We start from the raw sequence: 20,977 nt of genomic DNA, 5'->3' as shown, positions 1-20,977 counted from the left end.
CCCGCCCCATTGACATCCCTAGCTATTATATCCACGTTTTTTGAGCAATTTTGGAGGTTTCAGGACTTGGTGTCGGAAAGTCTTGAGATGGTAGGGGATACATCTCCATGTCATATAATGATGTTTGGAACCATATATGACCATTATATGTTGTCATAAATGTTGGCGGTGTAGGCTTGATTTTATGAAATCGGTGCAAGTTGTAAACGGGTAAATTGGATTATGCTTAAAAGCAAATTGGATGGTTCCACATACCCAATTGGACTCCCGGAGAATATTAGGGAATGTGGTAATCTTCTCGACAATTTTTATTTCCATGCAAAAAAAAAGTAAAAAATTGTCAAAATTGAAGGCTATTATCTACGTTTTTTGAGCAATTTTGGAGGTTTCGGGATCCGGTGTCGGAAAGTCTTGAGATGGTAGGGGATACATCTCGAGGTCATATAATGACTTTTGGAACCATATATGACCATTATATGTTGTCATAAATGTTCGTGGTGTAGGCTTGATTTTATGAAATCGGTGCAAGTTGCAAACGGGTAAATTGGATGCTTAAAGGCAAATTAGATGGTTCCACCCACCCAATTGGATTCCCGGAGGGTATTAGGGTCCATGGTAATCATCTCGACAATTTTTATTTTCGGGCCAAAAAAAGTAAAAAAAACTTTCAAAATTGAAGACTATTATCCACGTTTTTTGAGCAATTTTGGTGGTTTCGGGACCCAGTGTCGGAAAGTCTTGAGATGGTAGAGGATACATCTCGATGCATATAATGACGTTTAGAACCATATATGACCATTATATGTTTTCATAAATGTTCATGGTGTAGGCTTGATTTTATGAAATCGATGCAAGTTGTAAACGGGTAAATTGGATGCTTAAAGGCAATTTGGATGGTTCCACATACCCAATTGGAATCCTGGAGGAGTGGAGGGTATTAGGGTCCATGGTAATTATTTGGGCAATTTTTTTTTCCGGGCCAAAAAATAAGTAAAAAATTGTCGAAGTTGAAGGCTATTATCAACGTTTTTTGAACAATTTTGGAGGTTTCGGGACCCGGTGTCGGAAAGTCTTGAGATGGTATGGGATATATTTCGAGGTCATATACTGACGTTTGGAACCATATATGACCATTATATGTTGTCTTAAATATTCGTGGTGTAGGCTTGATTTTATGAAATCGGTGCAAGTTGTAAACGGGTAAATTGGATGCTTAAAGGCAAATTGGATGGTTCCACATACCCAATTAGACTCCCGGAGGGTATTAGGGTCTATGGTAATCTTCTCGACAATTTTTATTTCCGGGGAAAAAAAAAGTAAAAAACTGTCAAAATTGAAGACTATTATTCACTTTTTTGAGCAATTTTGGAGGTTTCGGGATCCGGTGTCGGAAAGTTTTGAGATGGTAGGGGATACGTCTCGAGGTCATATACTGACGTTTGGAACCATATATGACCATAATTTGTTGTCTTAAATGTTCGTGGTGTAGGCTTGATTTTATGAAATCGGTCCAAGTTGTAAACGGATAAATTGGATGCTTAAAGGCAAATTGGATGGTTCCACATACCCAATTGGACTCACGGAGGGTATTAGAGTCTATGGTAATTTTCTCGACAATTTTTATTTTTAGGCAAATAAAAAGTAAAAAATTGTCAAAATTGAAGGCTATTATCCATGTTTTTTGAGCAAATTTGGAGGTTTCGGGACCCAGTGTCGGAAAGTCTTAAGATGGTAGGGGATACATCTCGATGTCATATAATGACGTTTGGAACCATATATGACCATTATATGTTGTCATAAATGTTCGTGGTGTAGGCTTGATTTTATGAAATCGATGCAAGTTGTAGACGGGTAAATTGGATGCTTAAAGGCAATTTGGATGGTTCCACATACCCAATTGGACTCCTGGAGGGTATTAGGGTCCATGGTAATCATCTCGGAAATTTTTTATTTCTAGGCCAAAAATAAGTAAAAAATTGTCAAAATTGAAGGCTATTATCCACGTTTTTTAAGTAATTTTGGATGTTTTGGGACCCGGTGTCGGAAAGTCTTGAGATGGTAGGGGATACATCTCGAGGTCATATACTGATGTTTGGAACCATATATGACCATTATTTGTTGTCTTAAATGTTCGTGGTGTAGGCTTGATTTTATGAAATCGGTGCAAGTTGTAAATGGGTAAATTGGATGCTTAAAGACAAATTGGATGGTTCCACATATCCAATTGGACTCACGGAGGGTATTAGAGTCTATGGTAATCTTCTCGACAATTTTTATTTTTGGGAAAAAAAAAGTAAAAAATTGTCAAAATTGAAGGTTATTATCCACGTTTTTTGAGCAATTTTGGAGGTTTCGGGACCTGGTGTCAGAAAGTCTTGTGATGGTAGGGGATACATCTCGAGGTCATATAATGACGTTTGGAACCATATATGACCATTATATGTTGTCATAAATGTTCGTGGTGTAGGCTTGATTTTATGAAATCGGTGCAAGTTGTAAACGGGTAAATTAGATGCTTAAAGGCAAATGGGTTGGTTTTACCCACCCAAATGTTCTCCCGGGGTGTATTAGGGTCTATGGTAAGCTTTTCGGTAATTTTTATTATGGGTCAAAAAAATAGTAAGGCATATTTATGACTTTTTAGTCCAAGATTTGCGGGCCAGACACTTGGAAGCAGAGAAAAGAATAAGAAAATCCCCTCTCCCAGACACCCTCATGATTCGAACCTCAAACCTCTATAATTTGAGGTTGAACTAACACTTTATTTATACAATTTGATCATAATTTCAAATCACAAAATTATCGTTATGTACATGTCACATTTTACTACTTTTCCCCCCCTTTTGTTCCTCTCTTAATATTAAACTAGTGTTTAGCCCGGGCGATGCCCCGGATCGATACATTAAAAATTAATATATTATAGTTTTCATATATTATATTTTATGTAGATAAACTTTACTTTTAATATTTTGTATGTACATAATAGTGTTATATATTTTTATTTTAGATTTAGTCTAAAAAAATTTTGACATGTAAAAGTACAAATAAAAATACTCTCATGGTCTACATTAAATATATTAAGAAGAATAAGTTAACCATATTATTAGATAGCAAAGTTGGTATGACTTCTTATTTATTTTTGGGTGATGTGGCATGCTCTTGGTGGAAGAGAGGGGTGATACGATTAGGAACGCCTTTTAATATATAGGTCATTACCATTAGACATTGACTAAATACTCGGTAACTAAAATCGAAATATAATTGGGTGATACGATTGAGAGGGCAGTCGGAGAGAGAAGCAGAAAGTAAGTGAGAAAGAATGGAAGCAGTGGTGGTTGATGCTGGATCCAAGCTCCTCAAAGCTGGCTTCGCCATTCCCGATCAACCTCCTCCTGTCGTAAGTTTTTCATTGTTCATTTTCTAATCGGAATTTCCTATTCCCCACCAAAAACTTAAACTTTTGATGTTAAAAATTCACTCTAAATTTTATGGGGTTGAAGCTAAATCATACAAATTTAAACTATTTTTATGGGATACTGACAAATTTGCGATTTATCACTGTGGGCCATCTTAATTCCCTCTACATTGGCTTAAAATTATGTCATTTTTTTTGTAGAGGCCCACTATTTTTAATCAAGATTTGGGATTGAATTGAAAGTTGTGTTCTTTACTTAATTTGAAGGACCAAATTCCCATTTTAGCTCTTAGGAATTTACTCCATTAATTGTTAATTCGAGCTTGTTACTATAGTATGTAAGCTTCTGGGTTCTGAAGAAGGGTTTTGAATGTGTAAATTTTGTAGTTTTTTCTTTTAATTTGAGGGTATCTTTACATTATCGGAGTGAGAAATTTGAATGGAAGTATTGGGAATTAGGGTGTCTCTAATGAGTAATGACATTGATATTGACAGTATTTGATTGTCTTAAGTATTACCCCATGACTTTAACCAACTAAACTAGCCGGCATTCACATTATGAGATTTAAATTAAGTGAATAAGAAGCAAACAATAGGTTTATGAAAATCTGTAGTATGTAATTTGAGGGTTTCTTTAAATCATCGGAGTGAGAAATTTGAATGGAAGTATAGGGAATTAGGGTGTCACTAATGAGTAATGACATTGATGTTGACCGTATTTGATCGTCGTAAGTACCACCCCATGACTTTAACCAACTAAACTAGTCGGCATTCACATTATGAGATTTAAATTAAGTGAATAAGAAGCAAACAATAGGTTTATGAAAGTCTGGAGTATGTAATCTCAATCTATCTAACATTGGTGTCATTAATATCTCATTCTAATTTCTATGTTGTGTTTCAGATCATTCCTACACAAATGAAATGTGTGCCAGAAGAGGAATCGTTAAATGGTTTGGCTTTGGCCGAGGACATCACTGTTGATCCTATTGTTCGTGGTTTTGTCGGTGATTGGGATGCCATGGAAGATTTATTGCACCATCTTGTGTATTCAAGCCTTGGATGGGAAATTGGCAATGAAGGCCATATATTATTTGCTGACCCGCTGTTAACTCCCAAGGTTATTGCAAATCTATTTGTACTATATAATGTCTAATGTTTCTTATAGGTGGAATATGAACTCTTCCTTCTTACCATGCGACTTTTCCAAATTTATGAAATTTCAATATTCTCAAACTGTTTGAAAGATTGAGACCAACATGTACTGGCAATGTATCTGCTACTACATACGAAGTACATTATAATTCTTTGACTATGCTGCTATTTCCCATATGTTAATTCTCTGAATTTGCTGGAAAAAAAGGTGAAATTTGATCACCTTTTGAGACTTGGGATGGGATTGAGTCAGTGACTTCCCTTAGTGTGCATAGCTCATTGATAGAAGAATCCCTTGTTTTAACCTTTCTAATCAATTTATTGCTTGTTTTTGTAACGTAACTCAAAAAGAGCTCATTCAATATGACTATTGCCTGTGTTTATATATATTCTTACTTCCCACAGCTAATGTCTGTTGATTACAGGCTGTAAGAGAACGATTGGTCCAACTGATGTTTGAAAAATTCAACGTGTCAGGATTTTATGCTACTGAGCAAGCTGTATTGTCGCTCTATGCAGCTGGGCGTATTTCTGGTTGCACTGTTGATATCGGTCATGGCAAGATAGGTGCGCTCAAGTGCTCTTTTTTATTGGTAGCAAAGCTCTTTACTTTTTACTCTTAATTCCATTCATCAATCTTGAGTTGTGGGGTACTTTACTACGTTGCTCATAAATAATTGGACTTTAGTCTCTTTGCTGATTCACACTGACAATATTATGCATGTATGTGTGCCTTTATGTTTATAATTTCCTGGTATGTCTGTATGGGCATGTGTCTGCATCTATATATGTTCTCGAGTGTGTGTACATGTACATGCATATATTGTTGTAAGCAGTAGCTTGATGCATTGGATTATTCCAGATTCCTAAAGAACTAGACTTAGCTGATGGAAAATTTGGTTTTGCATGATTGGCAGATATTGCTCCTGTTATTGAAGGAGCGGTTCATCATATTGCCTCAAGAAGATTTGAAATTGGGGGTGCTGATTTAACCAAGCTGCTTGCTGAGGAACTTGGGAAGTCTAATCCACTGGTGAATCTCCGAATTCAAGATGTAGAAAAACTTAAAGAGCAATATGCAAGCTGTGCTGAAGATGAACTTGCCTATGAAAAAATCCAGCAATCATGCCCCAATGAACAGCATATTCTGCCTGATGGCCAGGTTTGTATCTGTTCATTTTGTTTGTGATCCTTTTGGACTACTAGAATCTTTTTAATGCTTGATTCCACTCTAAAAAGGTGCTGTTGGGTTTACCCTGCTATGCTTTACTTGGTTTAGATTTACATTGTTGTTTCATATTATTTCTTCAAATTTCATTTTTGTTGGACAACTTTTATAAAAGTGTGGTGTCCATTCTCAAGATATGATGATATGACTTGAAATTTAGATATCCTAGAATATGATCAGAATGAGTTTCAACTTGCATTCAAAATACATCTGTTCTGGGATTGTTAGTGTAAATCGATTGAATATCCTATAGGTAATCAAAATTGGAAAAGAAAGATATGCTGTGGGTGAAGCTCTCTTCCAGCCTTCTATATTGGGTTTAGAGGCACATGGCATTGTTGAGCAACTTGTTCGTTGTATATCTACTGTATCATCAGAGAATCATCGCCAGTTGCTGGAGAGCACTGTGCTATGTGGTGCCGCATCCTCTATGACAGGTAAATTACCACTTGCCTTAACTCTTCATAGTATATATCTTTGCTTTAAAAGCAAGCTGATGCAGCAACTTATGCCATTTCTTATCAAAAATTGTGGCAAGGCCTCATTATTGTGTTTTAGTTAAGAAAATTAGAATATGTTGCTGTGTATGATTTAAAGTTGAGTATGTCTATAGATGTGTACACCTTCAATTAAAAGTATAAAATCTTGCCAAAGAAGGTATGTAGCAACTATAAATTGTGGGGCATAAGGAAGAATAGATAACCAGTGAATTAAGAACTTTATTTTGCCTTTGTTCTATCCTGTACTTTGCGAGTAAAGGGGGGAGATATGGTGTTGTAATTCTATTTAGTGGTGTTTTAATTGCATTGATAATACAACCACATATCAATTTCCCCCCAAAATTCTCTTCTTCTGTTTTTCCTGTCTATTAAAATTTGGAATGCCCAAGAAAGTAATCCATAGCAACAATTTTGGGACACAGGAAGTAGGTCTTTTATAAACCACTCGTACATATTTTTGTTTGTTGTTGTGATTATTGAGAACTGTATCATGGTAGTGTTAAAATTCCTTCCAAAAATATGGATCTGCATATACTGCTAGAACTAGGCACTTGGTGTTTCACATCTTATAAAATTCTATCTGGGAGCCCCTTTAATGGACTTTAGATGTCCTAGGAAAGCTAATAGAAATGTCCAGGATCTGTTATTGCTTCTGCTGATCCGATTTTCCATCCCTGTTATTGCAGGTTTTGAGAGTAGGTTCCAGAAAGAAGCTAATATGAGCACATCAGCTATTCATCCTTCGGTGGTGAAGGTAATCCATTCCTTTTGCATTTTGAATCTGTGTACTTGGCATATACCGTATGTCTTGTATTATTGACGATTTTCTCCATTGGGGTACCTTTATTTAACGTTGCTTATTGTTTTGAATTCTTCATCCAAATGCAGCCTCCAGAATACATGCCAGAGAATTTGGCCCAATACTCAGCATGGGTAGGTGGCGCAATACTTGCCAAAGTTGTCTTCCCTCAGAATCAACATGTAACCAAGGCAGATTATGATGAACATGGACCTGCTGTTGTTCACAGAAAATGTTTCTGATAGATGCTTGCTCCTGATGGATGTTTACTAACACTAACAACGGCAATAGAGAAAAAGTGATTGGAGACAATGGCATGTCTCTGGACTCTACTTAGGGAAACAATTGTGAGAGGGAAACCGATGCTAGTGAATTCTTTAATCAACTCACTGCGATGGGTTTAACATAGGCACGTAGCTGCTGAACTTTGCTGCAACTAGGAAGATGCTTGGTAAGGACTGAATTATAGTGTTATCAGAACACTCGATTATGTACCTTATTAACTATTAATCTCCGGCAACTTGAAGTTCTGTGAGCTATGTAGATTGTTTATTTTCCTATGATGAATCATCCCTTGATATATAAGGTGATTAACATATTTTTCCTTCTCATACATTGGCCTTCGATTTTAAGGCCAAATATCCATTAGCATTCTAGCGAAATGGAACGTTCAAGTTGTATAGTGGAGGATCACTTATACCACTTAAATTTACTACATGCGTCGTATGGCAAGGTCATTATAAACTCTTAAATCAAAATGATTAAAATTTAGTGGTGTTACTCTGTTCAAGGTCATATAAATTTAGGCCAAACATGTAGAAAATAATTTTGCGAGCTAGGTTTGTAGGATGCAACATCTAATTTGATGCCAAAATTTATGTGCAAGAGATTGGTTTCCTTGTCCGATTAATGAGATTGGGAAGAAATTTGTGGATTTATCGATACTTAACCTTCAGCTAATAGCACATTTGAATGCAAGTTTTCGCTACAAGCTGTTGAAATGACATGTATTGTGACTAGACAATTATTCTCAGCTTAAAAATGAAGCCAAGCACACAGCAAACGTACTTTATACAATAGTTACATAATAAATCATCCCTTCAAATAATACAATGTAATAGGAGAATAATTACACAAGTAAACATATAATAGCACTTAACTCGAGTATGATCTCCTTCCCTTAGAATCCGAACTACTGTAAATTAGGTCTGCAGGAGATCTTCAATGATTTATACAGGTAAATGACCACAGGCTATACCTAAAACTAATTAACTTAAGCTTGTAGAACCACAGGAGCTATACATACAGAAAAAGATCAGGGTCTAGAGTATTTACTCAAGGGCCGCGTTGCTGGGAGCAACAGTTTTTGGAGGGTGTAAACTGAGCTTGGAAAGCTGAGAATCAACGTCATTATAACTCTTGCCACGACGATGAACTGCAGGATTCTGCTTCTGTCGTGGCCGTTGCTGATTATGGCTCAAATTTCGCTGGAACTGGTACAAGTACTGAAGCCTAGCAAGTTCTTTGTCTAAGATTTCCTGTTCCACTGAAACATGATTTTGTATGTTTAAGCATATTGTTATTCCATTGTTGCAGAAAATCATATAAATCAAGTTAGAACAAAGCAGATGAAAGTGATCTGGCTATACAAATCGGTGACATATTACTCACTTGATTTTATGTAATGCTCCTGTGATAAACTCTCTAACCGTTGTTTTAGTGCTATATTCTCCATACCAAGTATAAGATTTTGCTGGTCGAGGAATTCTAGCTGCGCTGATACTTCAGCTCCTGCTGCCTGCATCAGTAGATGTATACTATGCATGAGGTGTTTTATGAAATCTTGTACAATGCTCTATTCTAATAGTATGTTACTCAGACTTAGGTACTCGTTACTGTACTTCATTAGTTATGTCAGACAGGGGAAATGTGCAGGGAAAAGAAAAGAGTACCTGCAAAACTTGGGCATTTCTCTCCAATTCTGCAATATATTGAAGCTTCCTTACACGTGACCTTCGAGCATTATGCCTACATCATTTTTGCAAATTTGAGAACTTGATCGAATGTTTTCCAAGCAACTCATAACATCTATTTGAAAGTATTGCATGAATTCAGGCATTCAATTGTTTATTTTATTTCATCTTATCAAAATGTTTTATAAAAGTGTGCATGCTTACTTAGGCGATCCTTCAGTAGAGAATCAATTACTACTGATATGATGAAGGAACTAAGTCTTACTGTTTTCGTTTTGCATCAGTATTCAATGCAGCAGGTGGCTTCAAGTGAGAGCAGTCGCTTCCTCCACCAGAAGAATTCTCCGTTTCTGGTTTACTCCCTACGGAATTTATTATATCTGGTTCAGGTGAACAAGACATACCTAAGGCCTGACAATCAGCATCTTCCTTAGCATTAATAAGGCCATTTGGTAATGATGGATGAGTAGAAGTTGAGGGTAATTTCCCCAACTTATCTTGCTGTTGCTTACTACTTGCAGTCGCAGAATTTGACTTCTCGGTGTTAAATAAAGCTTGAGGAATCCCAATGAAATTTTGGGTCATTTGGTTACTACAAGAAAGTGCCCCAATAACGTTCCTTAACCATAACTCATCCGCGCTGTTATCTACAGCAAAGTATGCAGAAGAGTCACTTGCAGAACGTCGATGAGTTCTATTAATTGGACTCTCTGGCTCATTAAGGAGATCCTCAAGCCAAGGTGGTGGCTCCTCAGATAAAACATCAGTGGAACAAGATTTTGGCTCATTGACCTGTTTGTCAGTGGGTATTAGACCACAGTATTGAGCTTGAGAAGGGCCTTTCGGAGGAAGAGCCATTGGACCCCTGCACGGGCCGCTTTGGATGTCTGAGAACCCTTCTGGGGTGTTTGCCATACATTCAGCAAGCATTTTTTCTCCTGAGAAGAGATCATGTGATTTATAAATCCAAACAACCAAATCCAAACTTCACTAAATTTAATATGCACATTCAAACATATTCATCTAAAATGAAAATTTTGAATAATGATATTACCTTACAGATTCTCAGAGGAATCGGAATTCTGAAGAATCTTACAAGATTGATTAGGTGTAAGGAACTATCAACTATGGGTGCTTGCCTACCTCGAGAGCACCCTACGTACGTGTCTTCACTATAGACATATCTTGGTTAGTAACTGCAATGAAGAATCAAGTCTTGCATCAAAAAACATGTTTTAGCAGATGAAAACTCCTTTGTCTTTTAATACTTAAGCTGATGGTTGAGGCCCAGGAATATGTTTTATAATCTATCACTCCCCCTCACATGAAAGACCCTTTGGGCTGGTGCGAATAAATTCCACTTCGAAGGAGGGGCGGATGAGATTCGAACCCGTGACCTTTGTGTCACGCTGGCTCTTGATACCATGTTAGAGGACCAACTCAACCAAAAGCTTAAGCTGATGGTTGAGGCCCAGGAATATGTTTTATAATCTATCAGTTTTATCACTACAACAGAATATATCTAGAATGGCGATGTCATGAACACAAAAAACAGCACACAGCCAAATACGGCAATTTAATTAAAAGGAAAACTACCCAGAATGCCTGTTGGCCTCGTTGCAAACTCAAGTCCCAATTTGATAGAAATATTCCATATTCAGAAATATGCAGCAAATCTAATACTTCTATCTTAGCTAATAATTTCCAAAATTCTGACGCTTTCTTAATGATAAATTTCCCCTTGTATTGGGTTCGCGTACATTCTTGGCCTTTAGACATCATCTTCTGTTCATCTGTTGCATCAACTGATATGTAATAATTTTACATTACCTTTTTACATGCATCATGCATTCATGCATGTTTAATTTATAATGTATTTGAAAGAAATTCGAGTTCATACAAGATAATATAACAAAAGAGGTCTAGTTAAGCTTGAGCACTAAAATAATACAAGTACATGAAAATTTTAAACATTATTAAAGACCGCGTAAAATGCAAATGAGAAGAACATTAAGGACGGGAAACCACATCGTTTAACAAAGAGATGTACCAGAAAGCAGAAAGGTGGGATGTCACGGTGGTTCAGGCGGCAGATGATCTCTTCTTGCACATCGCCGTGACTTCCCTATATTGCCATAAGCAAAATTATAGGAAAATGAAAAAACAAGGAAAAAAATTCAGAAGAGTTTTGGTTAATGAGAAAGCAAGAAAGGGGCGCTTTCCCCGCAATGAAAGCTAAAAGCTGTTAATGTGATCCACCATTTTCGTTTTATAGATTTCCCTCATATTTTGTTGAGTGCATTCTAAGGTTTACATAGATTTGAGGTGTATAATTAAGCTACAGAATAGCCATTGCCTATTGTCTTTATCTTCAATGACGGTTGTTAACTAACTTTATTGGTAAAACCGTTAAAATGTGAGGATAATATATTAATATCAAAGTTGTAAAAATCAAACTTTGTTTACAACATTGTTCCGTGTCACTCTCTTATGAGCAAAAATACATAAATGAATCTTAAAATACACTTTGGTCTATAATCTTACGATTAGTATTAGGTAATCCTGAAGTACTCCGATATATTATAACATGCCCAAATGGAATAACATACGAAGTATAATTATTTTAAAAATAACATATATAAAATTTGTGTAAATCAAAATAACAAAAAGTTCACATCAAAATTACATAAAATGTACACAACTTGGAGTACAAAAGATATTACGTAATAGTGAATGTCTATTAGCATAGTTGGTTTAACTCTTATTCACATTAATGCAATGATAAACGTAAGGTATAGGGGAGTATAATTGTTAGATACACATGTATAAGATGTGATTAATATTCTTTTACCATACTTCTTTTCATTTTGTCTTAAAAATAAAACTTGGATGATTTACAGAAATCACTATGAAATACGGTAATTCTGGAGATGAAATTTTGATGATTTACAGAAATGACTCTGATAACATATAAATTCCTAAGAGTCGTATCATCAAAAGAAAATATTATTCCTTCATTGCACATTTGCCTTCTACATTTGATTGTGAAATTCAACAAGATGTATATCGATAACCAATGAAAAAAATCAGATCAATATTATGGTAACAACTTTACAAAGTAGCAGCTAAGTGGAACAAGTGTAGGATTGTTTCCCTAGCCAAGGCTAAGACTATCACAAGTCCACTGCTCTCCCAAATGCCAATTCCAAATTCCCACTTGTAGCAGCCATCAGTGAATCGGCATCAGGATTTTGAGACTATAAACAACGATCATTTACTCCTAAATCTAATGCTTGTCCATTTTACTGCTGGTTAACACCCGATGCAGATGGAAAGCTTCACCTTGATCTCCATTTAAAGATCGTCTTTCCAAGCAGCAAGCAGATAGCTGCCTTAGCAACTTTTCAAGCTGTGAATGCAAGCAACTCAATGAATCTTTCAGGCCAGGATTAGTTGACAAGATCATGGCATTCACTGCGTCAGCAACAACTTCACGTTGTGATTCTTTGAGAAGATGCCCGACTGGGGAATTCAAGGGTTCTTCGTAGGCCAACAGGGCAACACATTCCTAAAGAAAATTGAAGATATAAGAATCTCAGAAATTCAAAAATCAAAACAACAGAAGTATAATAGCTGACGTAAGACTCTTCTGAGTCTTAAACTTAAAAGAAGACAGAAGTATACAACAGATTTGTCCAAAATGACCCATGATTTCTCAGCCTCTCATGAGGTAGGTAAGTGGAAATTTATTAGTGCAGGAAAGTAATAACTAATAAGCATGCAATTACTACATGACTCCATTATATTCTGTATTCCAAAAGGCTAGGCATAGAGAGTTACCCGAACAAGTTCCTTATATTCTTCTTGACCAAAAAATTTGGCCAGCTCTACCCTTCCGTATTTGATAGCATCTTCCAGCTTCCCAACCTACATTGCAAAGTTGGACATCACATAAGAATGCATTGACAGAAAGCATTTTTAACTATTCAGGACAGGTCGGTAGGGGGGGGGGGGGGGGGGGATGCAAGATGATTTCCTGCAAACAGCTACGAGCATAATAAATAAACAGAAGAGAAGACATACCCGGACCAATTCTATGAACTTTTGAGAATGAAGCAGAAAACAAATGGGAGAGTTGTCATCCTGCAATAGGAAAATATTGACCAGAAACCAATTAGAATCTGATACGTATTCAAACAGAGCAACAGGAAGTTCTGTGCATGCAAAGGATTTGCAAACAGCCAAGTACTACAGTTTCGAAATCATGGTTATACTTTCCTAATTTGGCTGTTTCAAAAAAATGGTTACACATTGCCTTTTCCAATTTATGACATGTGATGTGACCCACATATTTTATTCATTCCCCCCCCCCCCCCCCTTTTTTTTTTCTTGAAAAACATTTCCTTACCCTAAATATACATATCAATGTCATCACACTTTTGGGTCCATGACTTATTTTTTTCGTTATTGCTTTCCTTCATGATTCAACTTTACCCATTTCTCTCTTACTTTACACTTCCTTGGTTATAAAAAAAAGTGAAGTACAACTGTTAAATTAAAACCGAGGGAGGAAGATACACGTCTTTCCTCTTAAGGATATTGAAGAGCAGAAAAAAAAAAAAGAAAAGAAAAAAAAAAACAAACAAACAAACATGAAGATGCATAATGGGTACATTATTTTCTGGAAGGAGGGGAGTAGAGAAGAGTAAACTTACAAGACTACAATATAGAATTAAAACACAACAGGATTATAATGATAAACTATGAAACTCAAACAACTCACCAGGATAGTCTGAGGATACCAGTCACGAAGTTTATCAAATGCAGCATCAATCTTCCCTGTTCTGATCAACTTCATAACCAAGATGAACATGTCAATACCAAGACTTAAAGAGCATCTGGCAACAAATTAGACTCTAAGAAAGAATGACAATTATAAAACAACCAAACAAGGTAATTCTTCTAGTAAAAAAATCCCACTTCTCAACAGATTAAGCAAGAAAAAAAGAAATGTACAGTATTTTTGTTTTTGAATATAGTACTCCGTAATATATTTGTATAAATGTGGATTCTGTCAAAGCTAAAGCATTCTAGATTCGAGGTATAGCAAGTATACTAGTAGCATTATTACTAATAGTATAAGGAATTAATGGATGCATACTCATAGGCATTCTGTCTAGAGATACAAAAGGTTGAACTGAGCACATAATTTAGAATGTGCTCAGAAGGCTAATCAAAATAGACAGATTTGTTGAAATGATACCTGGCGAAGAGTCTTTCTCTGGTTGAGTGCATACATGTCGTCTTGCTCAATAAATCCATTTTGTTGAGATAAACTGATGGGTGGAACTGAATTACTAGTGGCCATGTCAAACACATTAAGTGTGTCTTCATAGCCATAGTGTAGTAAGTACGAGCGGACAATTCTGGTATTCCATAACCACACATTAGACAAAGATCTAACATTGAACAAACATATCATGATACACAAAGCATAATATTCATTTAATGCCATGGTAAACATAATGAGAGAAATAGAAGATTTAAGCTGATTACTTCAAATCTATTACAACAGTCTACAAGACAGGTCCGAAGGCGGGACTGATCTATCTCACTTAACCTTTGCAGAAGCCATAAAACATGACACAAAGACAGTTAACAGCTATAAGCAGTAAGCCACATATCATTCAAGCAATTACAGAATTTTTGAATTTTTTATTTTAAAAAGGCTATAGCTAGTCAAAAGCCAAACACAACATGCTCAGCAAAGATTCTGTTTATGACAGTTCCTTGAATAAAGTCAATCACTTACCCATAACTAACATTCTGCGGCAGAGATATCTTTTCGATCATGCTTTGCTGCTTCAACCTTTCCTGCGCTTCATAAGCCTAATGAATGGAATCCAAATGAGTGAAAAAATTATAACATACAGAAGCATCATATGTAGAAACACTAACAAGAAGTCCTAAATATTACATATATGAAGTACTATATTAAAAAAATAAGAATAAAAATAGCAATCAATCTATTTTCCCTAACAAAATAAAATTTTAGAAAAGGTTAAGTGAGAAAGCAAAATTACTGAGTAACCATCTCTGGTACAGTCTACTAGTCTAGACATTCTTTTGATAAGATTTAAAGGGAAACTAATAAGCATGTGCACGATAACTGAATCCAATTAGAGAAATATTATAAACATTAGCATCAGAGAAGACTTGCCTTGATATCAAAGAGAAAAGGTTCTTTCCCAAAGTTCACAGTAACCCTGCACAGTTTTAAAAAATTAATATAGTCATGCACTTCATAGTCAGAAACTTCCAAAGTTCAGTTTTCTAACTCCACCCTATCCCACCCCCACACAAAAAAGAAAAATATCATAAAATATAGGTTTAACATAATATCCATATATATAGTCATACACTAGTTTCGAATTTGCATGAACTGCTAACTTGCTGGTCCAAAGAGAACATAACAGGCAAGGTTGCATGGAAGTAAAAAAAATTAAACACACACACACAAATGTAGGACAGGACAAAAGGAATAGAAAACATGTGCAACAGAGGTCACAGACATTGAATATCTATGCTTTGACAACAGAGGTTAGGCATTGAATATCTGCTTTGAAATATCACAAGAGCGATGATAGAAGAGAGCTACAAGTCCACTTCCACTATACCAGCACATGATCAATTACAACATAGACAAACAAAACTACAACTTCAGCATATTTTGGTAGAGCAAAATTTCAGATCACCAGGCACTGAAGCCAATGGCCATTTCTGAACTTACAGTAACAAAACCAATCTGTTTCTGTATTGAGGAGCAAATTTTTAAACCATCATGATAGAGGTCCCAAGCCCCATTTCCAACACACCCACCCCAACACCCACACATATAAAATAAATATTTAAATAAATAAAAGAAGACAAAATCAAAATTATGACTAGATCTACTATTCATATCATTTAATTCCAAACTCATAAATGAAGATGAAAGGTTGAGATGCAAACATACTCTTCACGCTGGCTGTGAACAGCTACCGTAGGAAACAGTTGACTCTTCACATCTTTGTACACCGTTCCCACAACAATCCCATTTTTGCTGGAAATTCAACATAGTAAATATCTGTTAGCACCAGGTACTTAATAAGGAAAAAAAAGCTGAAACCAATGACAAGTAAGGAACTAACACCAAAAAATACATTTACAAACAGGCAAAAAATAATTGCTTACAACTCCAATTAATAAAACTACTTGCAAACTTCATTGAGATGGAACTTCTACTTTCATTCTAATGCTGTACAAAGTAGTAGCTGTCTTACGTAAAAAAGACTTCTTGAGAAGCATAATTGATCCCTCCACCAACCGTATCACCAGTAGTGAAGCTAGGGCCAAATGTCTCTCCTTTTCCATGACCACGATACAGCAATCCATCATCTCCATGATAACCATAACTGTTTGCTTCCCACCTGTCAATAAAAGTGAGGAAAACAGTAAATATGATACTGCTAAACCAACTCTTTCATGACCAAGTAGGGGATAAAGAAGGGGGGGGGGGGGGGGGAGGGAGAGGTTGGGGAATACAAAGTAAAGCCTTGCCGTCAAACTCAATAGGCAAAAATGCAAGTAACCTGTAGAAATTCAAATTTATCATTATTCCACTATCTCTTTCCAAAAAAAAAAAAAAAAAAAAAAAAAATCACATCAAGCGAAACATCATATGCATTTAGTGAGATATGAAGTGAAGTAAGTGGTGTTGTAAGGTATGTTTCAAAAGGTAATGAGCATACATAGCTGTGAAAGTGAGTGCTTAGGAAAATCACAATGATTTGATTTAGTTTAGAAATAAGGTTCAGCTACAAATGTGACTTCAAAAAAAAGGTTGAGCAACAAAATGCTAGAAGCATGTAAATCCTTAATTTTCAACAATTATCAAATCTAAAATATTTCATAGTACGTAAAACTTTAAGTTTGTATATTCTAAGAATCCTCATCAGCAAAAACAAATTTGAACACTTTCGTACACAATAAAGAATTTTTGGGTAAAAGAATACAAAATTCGTCATTTTTGAGATATTGATGGAATAGCAAGACAAAAAAAAATTCTCTTCAAATCATACTAATCTGATTAGTGTACAATGAAAATAAAATTTAATAATTCAGGAAATGCTATAAAAACATGAGGGGATCCAAAACTCATACGTTACACAAGTTTCTCTTTAGAGAAGAAAATAATGAAAGCTTATTGAGGTCTCTTGCACTGAGTTTGGATAACAATAGTGAAAAGACGGGAAAGAAAGGAAAAAAGAGGGAAGAGTGAGGGATGGGAGGGTAAAAGTGACCTTCCATTTTTTGCTTCCAAATCTATCCTATTGAAAAAAGGAAAAATGTATCCCTTACATTCCCTTCCCTTCCTTTCTCTTCAAACCTTCTTATCCAATCATAATGTTCATTATTGAAAGTTTCCCACAACAAAACAAAACAAAACAAAACAAATTAAGAAGACCCTGATTACAGTAGCACTAACAGATTAAATTGATCCAAATTACAGTACCACTAACAAGTTGAGAAGATCCTAAGACAGTACCACTATTAGGTTAACAAGCATCTTGATCATCGCAAATTTATATTATACATTATGTCAAGCAATCAGGTTAAGATCCTAATTACAGTACCACTGGCTCGTCCCCATCACATTTAACAAACAAATTCTGCTTAATAGTAATACAATTGCACATCACAATCAACATAGGCAAATCAATTTCATTTCCCAACCCTACAAATAGTTTCTCTAAAGAACTACAATAGATTCCCAGCCAGTAAGCAAAACTAAATATATGATCATAATATGTTCCTCCAAAACTTTGCAAATTACAAACACCACATTCATCCAGAATACCACCACCGCGAGCATCTCCCATATGGAGGTATAATACATTATACACGAGAAATGGACCATTGAGTCCATACTCTATCACACTTAACGCAACTGCTCGTCACTGGTATATACGCAAACCAATTTCGGTTCCCAATGCTAAAATTAGTTTCATATAATTGTGTCAAAAACCAGTCTACCACAATCAACAATAGATTCCTAACAAGCAAACAAAACCTCTAAGAATGATCATGATAGATTCCTTCAAACACAACAATTAACAATAACATATCCGACTAAGTAATCAATTATCAAATTCTAATTCTGCAAAATTCCACTGCAATTGAAAATTAAAGAAAAGAATCCAAGAAACAAACCCAGGTTGTCGGCGCATCTTGAAGCTATCAGTAGTGAAACCAATAGCAATCTGACCTTTAGCACCAGCATTAATCACCTTCATTTCAAAGTAATACATCAATCGTTTCACCGGAGCAGGGTGATTCGCTTGAATAACACCGACATCATGGCCGTGCAAATTAACACCTGTATATTCAACCGATAGTTTATCAGTCGAAACCACCAGAAATCCGCCGGAACTGTTAATGGTGTTCAATTCCGTCGGAATTGATTCGTTTTCATTGTCGAGTTCTTCGCTTGATGATGCGCTCAGTTTCGCTTGTTCAAGGAAGTAATTGCTGATTTGTTCTTGCTGATTTGCCACCATTTTGAGTCAATTTGAGAAACCCTAGTTCATTTGATTGGAATTTGAAGTGAGTAATTGGGAATTGATCAAAGTTGGAACCCTAGGTTGATCGATCGAGAAATTGGGAATGGTGTGGAAGTGGAGGAGGGAGAAAGAGAAGAGGTGGCCGGTGGGTTCGCTGATTCTTTTTTAACAATTGGGGACAATTTAGACTTTTCCCTTGATTTTTTAAGTGAATTAAAAGATTTTTTCTCGTGTTTTTAAATTCTTAAATAGATCTAGTTCGCACTAATTTATCGTGGACCACCAACATTAGAGACAATATGATTGTTTTGTTAATAAAAATAAGGAAATTTTGTCAGAAAAAACCATTTATAACAACTATTTTGTTGGAAAAAACCTTAATATTTTTGTTGAAGACAACCTAAAATCTCTAATCACTCTATTAACCTCTAATTTTTCATTAATTCTTCAAATTTCTCTTTATTTTCATTTAACTATTCAATAATTAAGTTAATTAATAAATAACAAAAAAAAAAAAAAAAACAAACACCACCCTCACCACCACCAAGGCACCAACCGTCCACCCTTTCCTCCCCCCCTATTGTGGCAGCAGCCCCCTCCCCCATCCCCAGCCACCGCCTAGAAACCCCCCACCCCCGCCGACCAACCTTGTCCGGCCCCTTACCCTCGCTGCACCAGTTTGGAGCAAAACCAGTCAAGAATGGGTCAAGCATCGTCGTATTGAAAAGGCCATTCAAAACTATTTGGGTCCAATTTTTGGTAACCTTTAAATCCCAGCTCCCCTAACAATGCAATCCACACAATCTTGCTCCTTTCATTACTAATTTCTGCAAATTTCTGGAAAATTCAAAGAAATTACTCTAATTTGGAACTCATCAGACCCTAAAAATGTAATTAACCAATGTTTTTGTTTGTTTTAATCGATTAAATAGAGGATTGATTGATTGAAGGTGAAATGATGACAGAGAATGTGAGTGAGATTGTTCAAATTGTTTGAAGTTGTATGACAGTTTTTGGGAGAATGATTTTGTATGCTTGAGAATGCTTAGGGTCGGTTCGCGTGGTGGAGAACGATGCTTAGGGTTGGTTCGGCGGTGGAGGTTGGTCGGCAAGGCCGGGTGGGGGTTCTAGGCCGCGGTTGGGGATTGGGGAGGGGGCTGCTGCCATGGGAGGGGGAAAAGGAGAGGGGTGGTTTTTGTTTTTGTTTTGTTTTGTTTTTTTTTAATTTATTAAATTAACTTAATTATTAAATAGTTAAGAAAGAATTAAGAGTAATTAGAAGAATTAATGAAAAATTAGAAGTTAATTGAGTGATTAGAGATCTTAGGTTGTCTTCAACAAAAACATTTTACAATTTGGTTTCTCCTTGCCAAAAAATTTTTATAAGTTTTTCCCAGTAAAATAGTTGTTATAAATGGTTTTTTCTGACAAAATTTCCTAAAAATAAAGGTCACTCACTATATTAAAATAAAGGTTATTATGTTAAAATAAAAGTTAGTGTGAGATTAAAAACTATATATATACTAAAATAACAACCGCTGATGTCATCACTGCTTATGTGTCGCTTTCTTATTTAATTTTTTCCCTCCAAAAAGCAAGGATAATGTCATATTTTTCCTTTATAAGCTACCCTATTTAACATTGCTTTGAAAATTAAATTCTATTTGAATTTTTAAATTTTGGGTTTTCTACACATACTTCCTCTGTTCTTTTTTTCTTTTATCACGTTTGTCAATGCAAAACTTTAACGATCAATAATTTTGGGTTTTCTACTAGGTATTTGTTGACAATTGTACCCAACTTAACATTATTTTTATAAAGTGAAGTGAACAGGGCCTGAGTTTAGGAGATATTATCTTTGTTTTTTTTATTTATTTATCTTTTTAATGATTTATTTCCTTATTTTAATTTTGTTATTTATTTTGGTTGGTTGGTTATATGATCATAGTGGGTAGTTGATTACATTTCTATAACAAGTTTTTCCCTCCTCTCCTCAATACTAGTTTCAAAAGCAGCTACTCCCTCCGTTTTTAAATATTTGTCACTTTCCTTTTCCGGTCGTTTTTAAATACTTGCTCCATTTCCTTAGTTGGAATGCTTTAACAATATTTAATTAATTTCTCTCATCTAGTGGACCCAACATTTATTAATTTTATATTATCTCCTCCAATTCTCTCCACTACTTTTACTTTATACAATTTTTTATTCTTCCATCCACCCCACTACATCCATAATTTTATTACTTTATCCAATTTATCCTAAAACTCTGCACATGAATAAATGGAGTAAGTATATAAAAACAGAG

At 35.5% G+C, this 20,977-nt stretch overlaps 3 protein-coding genes across 4 annotated transcripts; 1 reads left to right on the top strand and 2 right to left on the bottom strand.

Annotated features, from left to right (window-relative positions):
- The first annotated feature begins 3,257 nt into the window (after window positions 1-3,257).
- On the top strand, window positions 3,258-7,708 carry LOC145614955 (actin-related protein 7-like). Its single transcript, XM_081670035.1, has 7 exons — window positions 3,258-3,397; window positions 4,320-4,535; window positions 4,996-5,137; window positions 5,488-5,732; window positions 6,052-6,235; window positions 6,985-7,052; window positions 7,187-7,708. Exons 1-7 carry the CDS (start codon window positions 3,320-3,322, stop codon window positions 7,337-7,339), a joined length of 1,086 nt encoding a protein of 361 aa, XP_081526161.1. The 5' UTR covers window positions 3,258-3,319; the 3' UTR covers window positions 7,340-7,708.
- Window positions 7,709-8,350: 642 nt separating this feature from the next.
- On the bottom strand, window positions 8,351-10,000 carry LOC145613090 (uncharacterized protein At4g06598-like). The gene is made up of 4 exons (XM_081668147.1): window positions 9,336-10,000; window positions 9,050-9,125; window positions 8,769-8,895; window positions 8,351-8,643 (listed from the first exon to the last, which is right to left on the bottom strand). The coding sequence occupies exons 1-4, from the start codon at window positions 9,998-10,000 to the stop codon at window positions 8,429-8,431; spliced, it is 1,083 nt and encodes a 360-aa protein (XP_081524273.1). The 3' UTR covers window positions 8,351-8,428.
- A 2,140-nt stretch (window positions 10,001-12,140) lies between these two features.
- On the bottom strand, window positions 12,141-19,143 carry LOC145614744 (ran-binding protein M homolog). Of its 2 annotated transcripts, none has more exons than XM_081669814.1 (10): window positions 18,323-19,143; window positions 16,393-16,539; window positions 16,086-16,172; window positions 15,291-15,336; window positions 14,883-14,959; window positions 14,334-14,496; window positions 13,854-13,922; window positions 13,160-13,213; window positions 12,911-12,997; window positions 12,141-12,638 (listed from the first exon to the last, which is right to left on the bottom strand). In XM_081669814.1, the coding sequence occupies exons 1-10, from the start codon at window positions 18,667-18,669 to the stop codon at window positions 12,357-12,359; spliced, it is 1,359 nt and encodes a 452-aa protein (XP_081525940.1). In that variant the 5' UTR covers window positions 18,670-19,143; the 3' UTR covers window positions 12,141-12,356. The 2 variants fall into 2 exon arrangements, with proteins under 2 accessions (XP_081525940.1, XP_081525939.1); XM_081669813.1 differs by having other exon boundaries at window positions 13,154-13,213; window positions 18,323-19,134.
- Between the last annotated feature and the right edge of the window lie 1,834 nt (window positions 19,144-20,977).

Source organism: Chenopodium album, chromosome 25 (assembly GCF_948465745.1).
Source record: "Chenopodium album chromosome 25, dcCheAlbu1.1, whole genome shotgun sequence".
Lineage (NCBI taxonomy): Eukaryota > Viridiplantae > Streptophyta > Magnoliopsida > Caryophyllales > Amaranthaceae > Chenopodium > Chenopodium album.
The sequence above is the reverse complement of the archived record's forward strand: the minus strand, read 5'-3'. Positions and strand labels throughout refer to the sequence as shown.